Raw genomic sequence first — 12342 nt, 5'->3', positions numbered from 1 at the left:
CACACCAGTGCTGGCTGGAGTGGTTCTAGCATCTGACAGGATCATTATGTAGATGATATATTAGCAGTAAAGGAATGAGGAATATCCTTCATTCAGTATAACAGCATTTGTAAGATCTTGGGAGTTGTCTATTTCATGCTTATAAGCACAAAAGAAAGCCTGTAAGAGTTCAAACATTCCAAAATCAAGCCAGGGATAGTGCTTCGTGCTTGTAATCCCAGTACTTAGAGATTTAGGCATGAGTATCACCCTGAGTTTAAAGCCAACCTGAGCTACACAGTTGAGATTCAGGCCAACCTGGATTACAGAGTGACATTCTATCACAAAAAAACCAAAGCAAATAAAATTCAAACTCAAGATACTTTTTCTTGATATAAATTAATTCTTAACCAAAAGTAAAGCAAATATTTTCTAATAACTTTGATTAGTCCAATTATGAGATATTCACATAAAAGAATTCAACTCCTATTAAAAATTTAACTCTAGCAGTCATTGAGACAAAACATAATAGTTAGTATTGATGATCTGAGCAACTGGTTTTCAAATACTTGTTCCAAAACACAGTGTGTCACAATCTACAATTTAGAATTCAGCCTGATCTGGCCTCATTAACACTTGCTAGAATTGTTGTAATGCATGAGGGTGAACTGTGGTTGATCTGGGTGTTGAAAAAAAAAAAAAAAACAACTCTATTAGGATATCGTTACATCTCTGGCATCCAGCATTCAATTCTGGACCAAACGTCTGCTCTGATTGGCTCTTGGCTGGCGCTGCAGAGGAGCTGGCAGCGCTCTAGATCAGCCTGACCTCCTACTGTGTGTATGCATGCACAGCATTACAAGAGCCTTCCTCTGATTCCAAGTACAGACGAAGAAATCAAAACAAATGGTTGCTCCAGCGGCTTATGAAGCGTTTTTTGATTGTCCATCACCCTGCCAGGTGGGATTGCCACCCTTTCCGTCATTTGCTTACAGTGCCTTCTGAGAGTTCAGTTGACTAAAAAAAAAAAAAAAAAGTGCTGAATTGCTATTTTAAGAAACAGTGTGGCTTAAAAAAAAAAAAAGTCTAAGGCATATGAGACCAGAGCACTTCAAAGAGGGAATCAGGTGAAGGGTTTCTGAGCAGCACCTTACTCTGGTTGAATTGTATGGAGAAACTGCTGAATGAAATATGGAGTTTTGTTCTCTAAGAAGGTCACTGTCTCATCACTATTTTACATTGATTTCTTTGAGCAACACAGCTTATCATGTAACACACGGGAAACCAATTGATCAAGAGTTAAGATTAGAGATAGGTGCTTTTTTTTTTAACTTTTGGATAAAAAACAAAATACTTTATGTATAAGGTTGAAAATATTACCCACATCCAAAGAGCTACAGAAGCAAAAGCCTGATGTCCCAGCCTATCCCTGACAACTGCCTAATTTCTCTGTTTAGCAACGGTCTCTTCAGGTTGCTGGATAACCGCATGAGTCTGCAGTTGGTAAACATTCATTTTCTTGACACCTGTTGTCGCTTTTAGATCCCTCAAGAACAGAAAAGAGAGAGAGCAAGTGTCCAACCCCCGGGTGTGATGGAACCGGCCACGTAACTGGGCTTTACCCGCATCACCGCAGTCTGTCTGGATGCCCGCACAAAGATAGGGTCCCTCCAGAAAGTAAGTCGTGTCTCGCCGCTCCCCGGGGCGTGCAAGCACTCTGGCTCTGTCAATCATCCCCCCCAACCTCATCTTCATGGCACCTCAGTGAAGCTGTCACTGACCCTTCCTCAGCCTGGAGGGCACCTCAGGAAGCTTCCTCCTATACCCTCTGGATATTCCGGGTACCAGCTCCCAAGAGTAGCTCACCCTGCAGTTATCTCCCTGGAATAGGCTCCCAGGCCCACCTGAGCTCTGTTCCTCAGTACTACTTATTCTGTTATCCTAGTCAGGTAATTTCTCTACTTGGTTTCAGATATTACAGACCTGAACTAGCCAGCCTCTAAAATAATCCATGCACACTGATCTTAGAAATCCCAGGGAAAAGAGCCCTTGGTATTTTGCTCAAATTCCTGAACTAATATATATTGTCCAGTCAGCATTTAGAACAGTTTTGTAGTGTATTTCATATCACAGGTGCCCTGGCATTCACACACTAAAGATGTCAAATGAACAGGTTTGGATCTGGTGGGTTTTTTCTTTTACACATTCTTTCTGAAAGATAGGTTCCAAGGGTATGAAATGAATCTGTGAAAGCAGTATTTCTTTTAGATCTAAAATGATATATATCATTTTTTGCTTACCTTTCCCTTGGCAAGAAATATGCCAACTGTGTAAAATCAATGAGAATCAATTGTCCAAAGCACAGACCCAGTTTCAGGGACAAGTAAGGCGAGATGCACGCCTAGTATGAACCTACAGCATGCAATGCCCTCCTTCAGCTTCCAGTAGGGAAGGTGGCTGTAGCTGTAGCTAGATGACCACCAGGTGAATACTCAAAGGCATTTTGAGGACCATGCTGTTACCAGGGACACCCTTGAAATCCTTGAGAAACAAACCTGTCAGAGGACAGGCAGCTCTCTGTGTATCAGTATAACATGAGAAGCAGGGAAAGCTAAGTACTCTCTGGTGAAAAGTGTTCAGATGGTATTGTGGCTTCAGGTTCTCAAATGCCTATTAAAATGACATGCTTATGTTTCCTGTATCTGTCTTGAGAATGATTATGAAAAAGCTGTAAAAATAAACAAATCCAGGTGTGTCTACAATCCCGTGTGTTACATGACAGGGAGACGCATGGTTGACGACAGCGGCTTCCACATGTGAGCACTGTGGTAGGTGCTTGGCTGGCAAATGCAAGCACTGGCCCATTCAATGCCATAACCCCCGTCCCCCAGGGAGCCCTGCCCTATCTACCAGATGAAGAACATGGGAATCCAACTCCATCTTCTTTCTCTTTCAAGGGAAGCAAACTGGCTGGCAATAGGTGGTGCTCAGTGCTTAAAAGTTCATCTGAGCAACTTTTAGTGGGCCTGAATGCAGCTGTAAACCCATGCCAGTTCTAAAACCCATCACCAACCCAAACCCTGGGCCTGGTGTTCCTGCTTCAACTCTAACCTGCTTCCTGGCATCATGTTGCAGGTTCTCAGTACAAATTGAGGCACCAGAGCTGAGAGCTAATGCTTTAATAAGTTTCTTTAAGGAATTTTTTTTCCAGGCCATAGGGTTTTTGTTTTGTTTTGTTGTTGTTGGGTTTTTTTGTTTTTGTTTTTTTTTTTTTTTGTTTTGTTTTGTTTTTTATTTTTCATAGTTTTTTGGTTGGGTTTTGTTTTGTTTTGTGTTTTTTTTTTTTTTTTTTTTTTTTTTTTTGCCTTCAAGATTAATCCCTTTAAATGGATAAAAATTCTCCTTGACTATATTTTCACAGGAAATGTCTAGATGTGGTTCAAGTGTGGGTTATGTTCTGCTGAGCTAGAAATGAATAGGCCTGCTCTGTTTGACCACATGTGGACCCATCTTAGCAGGCAATAAGTTGGGCTCCGGTCTGACCTGGTCCTAAGAACAAGGTGTCTACAAAAAATAAATAAAATAAACTAAAAAAGCAAAAAAAAAAAAAAAACATTTCTACATGAATGTAATCCCAGAACTTGTGAAGTAGAAGCAGGACTGAGTTGGACATCAGCCTGGTCTATATGAGACAATGTCTCATAAGGGTATATGTGGCAAGGGGGTACTACTACTTTTTCATGAGTAGTTCTTTATAATACCATAGAATGTAAAGATAAAGAATAAATAAATAACTCCATAGTAGGCAGCATCCTTTGTTGTTGTGACTGTCTTCCGTGCCTGTTTCCACCCAAGTGAATCCAGTGAAGGGTTCTTCTGCTACAACATACTAACTAGATGAATGGCAGAGGACAGTTCTACTCATGGAGACCCCAGCTGAGCCAGATAAAGTTGCTATCACCACCCGCAATACAGATTTACAGTATGCTGGGTAGTGTGGGAAGGTAACCGAAGTAGGTATAGTAGCTGGTACCCTGTGCCACCTTTTGAGCACTACAAATAGTACAAAGAAGAGTGAGTTGCCAGGGAAAAGCATGAAGGATGGAAAGAAAGGAACCAAACATAGGCTTGTGTGGAAAGATGAGGTGAAGGAGGAAATGGGGGGGTCAGTAGGGTCAGTAAAGCAGGTAAAATAGCATTTCTCAAAAGTTCCAGGTGTGATGTTCATGACTGAGGCGGCAAAGGAGCTTAGGAGGAAGGGCTACAGAGGTCACTGGACCTCCTGTTCGAAAGCTACTGCAGATGCTTCAGAGAAAGACTGGGGGGAAAGTAGTGAGAGTATCACTATAAACTAAAGTGCAGAAAGGTTTGAGACAGTCCCCAGAGGCAACCTGCAGACTGAAGAAGCAGGTGCCACTAGAGGTGTGGCCTGAACAAACTGTATGGATCGCTACTTAGCAGAATACAGAAACAGTCACTTGAACTCTGCCACACAGCCAAGCCTGAAAGGTGTTTGCTCTCTCCAGGGAAGACTTTATAATGGAAATATTTAGCATAAAGAGAAAGAAAGGCACATATTAACATAAAGAAAAATACATGCCATTCTAACAGGGCAATAGGATAGAGGGAAGATTAGCAAAACTGCAGACTTCAGAAAGGCACATCCTCCTCTGAGACAGGGACTCCTCAGAAAAGAGATCTCCTAGCCCCCTGTATCCCCAAAACCTCCTTCCAGAAAATGAGCTGAATGCTGACTTTTCTGCTTTGATTTGTATTTATTGGGCATTAGCCACATCTAAAGAAGAGGCAGAAGAACTTAAGGACAAAATTGTAACAGGCTATTTTTAAAGATTTCACCAATAGTAAAGACATCAAACTTGGAAAGGTACAACAAAGGCATCTAGGAACTGTACATGGGCCCAACAAGACAGTGACTGCTCCAGGAGAGTAAAGTCATGGGAAATAGTGACAGGTATGAGCAGTTGTGGTGCTGAGCAGACCTCACATGACCACTGATCCTAGGCAGGGAGGACTGCCACAAAGGCCACTAGGGTTTGCAGGCATCTTGGGAGTCAGTTTTCTTGACTTCACCAGAACTCCTAACTCCAAAAGCCTCAGCAGACACAGAGGATAGGGCTGTCAAAAAAGACCAGCCTTCCTGGATGCCAGCAGGCAGTGTCCTTGTGCTCTGGGGGCCATCTCTTTCATCTTCCTATTTGTTACTTTCATGTGGCGAAAATACAGAGATCTTACTACTATTCCTACTCATTCTACTAAAAACGCATGAGCGCGCGCACACGCGCACGCACACACACACACACACACACACACACACACACACAATACTAATTTCCTAAGCAAACATGGCTTATTTAAAAAAAAAAATAAGGTTTAAGGTTCTGCTTACTCACATCAGACTTTGATGATCCCATGTGTTTCAAAAGCACAGGCATGTTTTAAAACGCCCAGGCTATGTGCTGTTACACGGCTGATCAGCATCCAGTGCTTACCCATGGGATACACTATGATGGCCCTTGCTTTTCTGTCCCATGAGGGACTACTCAGTTTCGGCATTCTCTAACCCCCATGGCTCCCTGCCAGTGCACCCTGCTTTGCATGCCTGAGTACAGTCATACAGCCTTCTTTCTCTTCCCACGTGTATTTCCTGGTCATGCACATTACAGACGTTTGTAGGCCTGTCTATTGTAAACTAACCTAGCCTGTTAAGAATCAATTGCATATTGTATTCTCATCACTTCTCTCTTTTAATGCTGGGCTATTTTCTTTGCCTCTCCTTTGTCAAGTTCTTGCCATGCATGAAAATGTTCTCAAGTGTCCCACTCCAGGCTGCACAGGGCGAGGGCATGTGAATAGCAACAGGAACTCTCACAGAAGGTAAGTCACACTCTGCTGGGGTGTATGCTAGAGGGTGCCATCCACAACCCTGCCCCAGGGGAGCTCTTTCCTTCTATGCATCCCTCCTTTTCCAGGGAGACTGGTGGACCTCACACATTGCTCCTAAATAATCAGCCACACCATGTATAGAAAGGTCAAATGCTTGGTTGCCCTGTTTTGAAGATTGGAATTCTTCAGTTGTTCCTTAATACAAAAGATCACTGTTCCTCACAAGATACCCTTCTTGGTACAACATGGAAGCTTAGACACTTACAATGACAGTGACCAGAAGGGTCCAGCAAGGTTGTATTATCTTCCCACATAGGAGAGACTGTCTTCCACTTATGTAGAACAGTGGACTAGAACCAGGCAGTGCTAATCCCGATGAGTAACTTGGCTGCTCTTGAAATTCTGATGAATCCCCTGGTCAACAGCATGGTTATCATTAAAATATGAACAGATGTCCAGAAGCTCTGGTAGGGGTACACCACTGGTGATAGTACTCCAGGTCAATGGCTTTAACTGCCCTACTGCTGAAGAATACTTGGTCAGAAACATACTCTGGATGGCAACAAGCTCCAGATTTCTTCCCCATCCTTTTCAGATGTTATTGGAGATGGCAAGTTCTTCAGAAAACCCAGGTGGTAACAGATCACTTCCTTTGTGCAGTAGCGGAATGTGATTCTGTTAAGGTTTGTCTTGCCATGGGCTTAGGCTTCTTCTGAGATAAATAAAGCTGTAAAATTTCTCTTAATTTTTGTGTGACTGGTTAGTCACAGCAAGCAGCTTGGTTACTAGTGTTAAGTTTATAATAAAACAGATCACAGCTCTGTGCCCAGTAGAGGTTCTCTGGTACTAAATCTGCAGGAGCTGACAGAGATGCAGGAGATGCCTGCATAGTCATGTGCAATGAGCCTTCAATGTCAGTTCCTTCTTTTGGATTCAGTACATATGTGTACATGGATGGACACCCACACATATCTAAAGGGAGCACACAGGCAGCGTGCAAACACCATGATTTCCTGGGGAAGCAGCTTAAACAAAGAAGTCTCACTGCTTTCTGTGTCATACTGACTTCCTGAACTAGTTACTAGACACGCTTAGATGCAGTCCTGAGGGTGTTCCTACTGCACTTCCCTTTCCCTTTCCTTCCCTTCATGAGCTGAGGTCAGAAATCACTAAAGCCATGCATGCAGGTACCTCTGTGTCATCAGCTCAGAGTGCCACCTTCTGGTACAGGCGGCTAACTGCCACTTTTGGGTTTGTCAAAAACTTTCTCTAGCTGCCACTGCTTGGCCTCCAGAAATGGACAACACTCCTGAGTTTTTGCCAGAACTTTTAACCAGCTTGCATTATATTTGCTTCTTGGAATTTGGGGTGCTCATTGGATGGATTTGGTGTGGCCAGAGCTGTGCGCCACGCCACAGGAATGCACAGCACCAAGCAAGCTGGAAAACTCAGTTCCATCTACCTTGGAACTGCGGCTAACTGAAGGATGGAACACAGTGGGTGCGTCAATGTATGGCAAGACCTACACTTAATCAAGTAAATCTTCTTTATATCATTGTAGCCTCTCTGGATGCCCTATAGCTGCTGCAGAAAAACTGGCAAAGGCCCAAGAGAAACACCAGAGCTGTGATGTGTCCAAGTCCAACCAAGCCTCAGACCGAGTCCTCAGGTACTCAACAGAAGTGTGTCATTGATAGAATTCCATCAGAATCCATCCCAGACACAGAGCATGGGGAGTGTTTGGAACACTTGACAGGGTAGATGTACTCTGGGTAGAGGAAAGACATGCCAGATTAGAAACTGAACCTTGTACCTTCTTTTGTGAAAGCCTGGAGATCAGTATAACTCAGGTCTCCAGTGGCTGAGTGTGACTTTTGAACTGAGAATTGGATACAATTATATGAGTTGTAGCCCTGATAATTCATCACTCTATGAATGCTGAATAAAAGAGATGTTTTAAAAATCAGTGATGCTAGTAGCCCAGTATAATTTTATCTCAGTTTGGAGCAAGGAACATCACCTACTTAAGGTGGCACTGCTCTTTTAGAAAATGCAAGAATGATATCACATTACCCATGCCTGGAAGTTTTATGTATGAAAAGTCATCAAAGTTGCCATCACCTTTTATCCTCATACACCCTAAGATGTGGGTGGAAGTAGGTGGCATCGCTGCCATCTGACAGGCAAGGGCTCACGACTTACCTGAAGTCACTTAGTACTGCATGTTAAAGTGGAAAAGGCCTGAGGAGCGGAACTGAACCCCCACTTTCCAAATTTGTGAAGGTGGTTATCAGTAGAGGAAGACGTCTACATCCCTCACAGACTTCTCATGAAATCTGTGACAGTCAATGTACTTTTGCCTTCTTATTCAGTCTCATTCTTTGTCTCTGCACACCAATACTAGCTATCATTCTAATGACCACATTTGAATATACCTGGTTAAGTGGATGCCAGACCACAGCTAAAACTCAGAGCTAGCTCTAAGACAAACAGGTTGTCTCTAAAAAGTGGTGATGAATACTTTCCCATAGGTACAACATTTGGCTTCTGCTGAAGGTATTTCTTGGGGAGAAGTTATTTGGAGAAAATCACTAGGCAAGAGGTAGAAATACCTTTGTGTCCTCATTTAATATTTCAAGACTTTTTTTCTTGAAATTAATTTCCTTTCTCCTTTGGTAAAAGTTTATAGAATATTTCATAATATATTTAGAGAACATTTTAAATATTTAAATAAAAATGAGACTTCTAAAAATAGCTATAATCTGTAGTAAGATAATTCACTCTGCCCACACATGTGGCACTGACCACGCCTGAATATCTTGCTACAATAATCTGTCTAGTCCAAGATAATCCCTCTTTGATTTTTGATATTTCTATGTGTTGGTATATTTTTTTTAGTGCTTCAACAAGAAGTAAACAGGCTGAATTGGTAAACTGAAGACAAGTAAGTTGGTAGTTTGAGACTGCATTTTAACCATACTGTGCCACCATAAAAGAGGCTTAGACATACTGTGAAGTAACATACAGGCCAGTCACCTAGAGGCATGGCACCCTGGCAGACTGTCTGCCTAGAACTCACCAATAAGGGACTGTAGGTATGGTTCTGGTTTAGTGACTGCCTATAATTCATAGTTCTCTGGATTCAGCCAAGTACCACAGAAGTAAAATGAAATAAGTAAAAGAGGACTCATATTCTTGTAACTACTATTAAATATAAATTTAAGAAATATTCATGGATAAATATTGTCAAAATGTATAATAGCAAAAAATGGAAAGAAATAGTTTAGTAATGTAACAGATAAATACTGTCTAAAGTAAGAATAGCAAAAAAAAAAAATGAAATAGTTGAGTAACATAACATTCATATTCTAATACCACGCAGTAAGAGCTGATTTTAAACCCTAAGCAACGAAAAGAAATGGCAAATGCCATGTGAAATCAGGGGCAAACCATGTCGACTTTTAAATACTTAAAGAAAAAAGTATACCAAGATTTCAACAGTTTTAAGTCTGAAAGAATTCTGGGTGGTGTTTTTATATTTTTGTAAACATTTTGCAAATGGCCTAGAGACTGGAAGGCAGGCATGAAGGTGCGGGCTGGGCACGGGGATCACCGCCCTGGCCTCAGCCTCGCACAAACGCTCACACCTCTGGCCACGGCAGCCAACACCCACCAGGTCCAGAAAGCGATTCCCAGGGAGGTGCAGCAGCAAGTATCCTGGGCTGAGAACAGTCTTTCCTGTTTCCAGCCGGCTGAGAACAGGCAGTGTTTCCGGTAGGCACAGGCAGTGTTTCCGGCTGATAGGCAGTGTTTCCGGCCCAGGAACAGGCCGTGTATCTGGTAAAGGTGCAAGGCGGTATATCCGGTAGGAACAGGCAGTAGAGTTTCCTAGTTACGCACGACAGCAGCAGTGTTTCAGGATGACGAACCGACAGTATTTCCCACTGAGGTACGTGCAGTATATCCCTGTGAGAATCCACTGAGTGAGAGAAAGTTTCTCACCATCAGTGATCGTCCTTTGTCATTAGACTGTGAGCCAACGCCTGCACATGGATTCACTATATTTTATTTTTCCTGCTAAAACATCTATTTTTCTTGGGACCTTATTTTTTTCGTTTCACATAAATCAGAAACTAAAGAAGTTTTTAAGTAGATACACTATTCAAAAATAGTGCTGATATGGAGATGAATTGCAAGTCCTTTTAACAACATTTTACCCTAGAAAACGTTTCATCAATGAGTGAGAAGACTTGAGATTGACAAGCATAAACACCTGTCCATATCTGTCGTGTGGAAGAAAAGTTGTCGAAAGAGAATAAAGTGCCCATGTTTAACTCCTTTTTATATCATAAGTGATTTTCACTGGCACACAGTACAGAACATCAGTGAAGGAATAAGAAGCAAAAATTCCTCCATTTAAATATTTTATCCTAAAGTCTAAAATAAAGGACTACTAGATTTAAAAAAAAATCATTGAAGGATCATGAATATTTGATCAAAGGTTTTCCTACAACCCCATTTTAATACACAGCTAGATAAATTGTGATCCAGTTTTGTTCCATCCTATGGCCCTAAGTGTTTTTATTTTCTCTCATGTTTCTCTGCCATTGTGTGATCCCATCACCTTTTGTAACCTCCACAAGTGCAACATCTGTATATTGGATTGTTCCTCAGCCTCATGTCCTCTTTTTATCACCAGTCTTCCTGAAAGTGAAAGTAAATGATAAAACACATCTTAAGCATTTTTTTCCCTTCTATTTATTTCCAGTATTGACTCTTAGGCAAGTACTTTGTGATGTATAATTAAGTAAGACTGCCTTTTGGGGGAAGGAGTAACATTGTAATTTGTGAAAGGTCCTGAATCCACAATACATGAAAGAAATATATACTAGGATAAACATGAATCGTGTTTCATGAACAGACATGAGATATCAAGCTGTTCTTTGTTGTCTATTTATTTCCAGGCCAATGTGCTTTGTCAAGCAACTTGAGATTCCTCAGTATGGCTACAGAAACAATGTCCCCACAACAACGCCACGCTCCAACCTGGCCAAGGAGCTTGAGAAATATTCCAAGACTTCGTTTGAATACAACAGTTACGACAACCATACTTATGGCAAAAGAGCCATAGCTCCCAAGGTGCAAACCAGGGACATATCCCCCAAAGGATATGACGATGGTAGGAGGTGCACACTCTTATACATGAGAGACACGTTGCCATTGATGATGTTGTTGTTGTGTGTATCCATGTGCTACAGATGAACCACTATTCATGATTACCCAGTGGGTGCCAGAGGCACAGCACACATGGCAGAGCCCTGTGCTGAAAGCCCCGAGGGCCCAGGAAGGGCAGGTGGACACACCCATGGGTAGGAGGGGCACAGTTTTCTGCAATGACTCCAAGGCATTGGCCTCTGGCTATGTAGAGAACAAGGCCTAGGCTTGGGGTGTGGCTGAGCTGGTACCCTTATAAGCTTTTCTTTAAGGCAAGTACCCAAGACCTGGAAGAAACAGGTTGGACTCTTTTAAGAAGATCCACATTGACAGTGCTCTTCAAGGGTACACATTAGAAGCCTTTGAGGAGAGGGCCTTTCTCAAGGTCTATGCACAGGCTGTACCCTGGACCACAGAAGGTAGAGTCCCTGGGATCCTCTGTGTACTAGTATTTCTTAAAAGATACACAGGGCTCTTAATGCAGACATAGCTGATACTTCACCCAGCCAGCTCTGCAAGCAAGCCAGGCCTGAGTTCCTTCTCTGTCTGGGTGTTGAGGAAGGCCAGCTTCAGTGTAGGACCCCTGGCTCTGAACCTTGGCATCAGTGCCTTTTTAGAACCGATGGTACAAATAACCAACAAGTCATCTGATAACGTCAGAGCCTTTGCTTGATACCTTCCTGCAGATGGAGGAAGTGGGGGGGGGAGGTTAGGGAGTTAGGGCCCCTGTCTGAAAAATATACTTAAAGTCATACACACAGAAAAGGCATTTAAAAGTCTGGGGATTCAGAAACCTTTTAACAGTTCAACATGTGCTGCTGCATATCTTTCTAAGCTGTGTTTTTCTTACAGAGATAACAAGTAATTTATTTTGTAAATGAAATTTAATATTTCTTTGGCATATCACATATTGATCATCCATGTGTATAAGTTCTGTAATATTCAGACAGATAAATACACAAAGAACAAAGGTAGGGCAACAGGTATCATGGAAATAAGTATTTTTTGGTTCTTTTGTCTCTTTGGTAATAATTACTTGCTGGTTTCAAGTCTTGAAATTCATTCACTAAGTTGCAAATGAAGGATCAAAAGGAAATTATGTTCCCACAGATATAAATTCAGTTGATAGGCTTTCCAATCTGTTGACATCATATGGTGATTCAGTTAATCTTTTCATCAGATGTTGATTTACACATTCCTACTCCAAGGCACATTCCGATGTGCCTTGTCAAACACCTTGACAAG

General features: G+C 42.0%; 1 protein-coding gene across 8 annotated transcripts in view; it reads left to right on the top strand.

Moving 5' to 3' along the window:
- Positions 1-12342, top strand: part of Myt1l (myelin transcription factor 1 like) — a 259766-nt gene that overhangs the window by 174356 nt on the left and 73068 nt on the right. For 7 of the 8 annotated variants that reach the window (XM_051201288.1, XM_051201284.1, XM_051201286.1 and 4 more), the window contains 4 exons: positions 1522-1656; positions 5784-5874; positions 7445-7552; positions 10848-11062. In XM_051201288.1, coding sequence (XP_051057245.1) covers positions 1522-1656; positions 5784-5874; positions 7445-7552; positions 10848-11062 — 549 coding nt within the window. The remainder of the gene's footprint in view (positions 1-1521; positions 1657-5783; positions 5875-7444; positions 7553-10847; positions 11063-12342) is intronic. The other variant, XM_051201287.1, reaches the window with a different exon arrangement.

The sequence above is a fragment of the Phodopus roborovskii genome, unplaced genomic scaffold (genome assembly GCF_943737965.1).
Source record: "Phodopus roborovskii unplaced genomic scaffold, PHOROB, whole genome shotgun sequence".
Classification (NCBI taxonomy): Eukaryota; Metazoa; Chordata; class Mammalia; order Rodentia; family Cricetidae; genus Phodopus; species Phodopus roborovskii.
The sequence above is the reverse complement of the archived record's forward strand: the minus strand, read 5'-3'. Positions and strand labels throughout refer to the sequence as shown.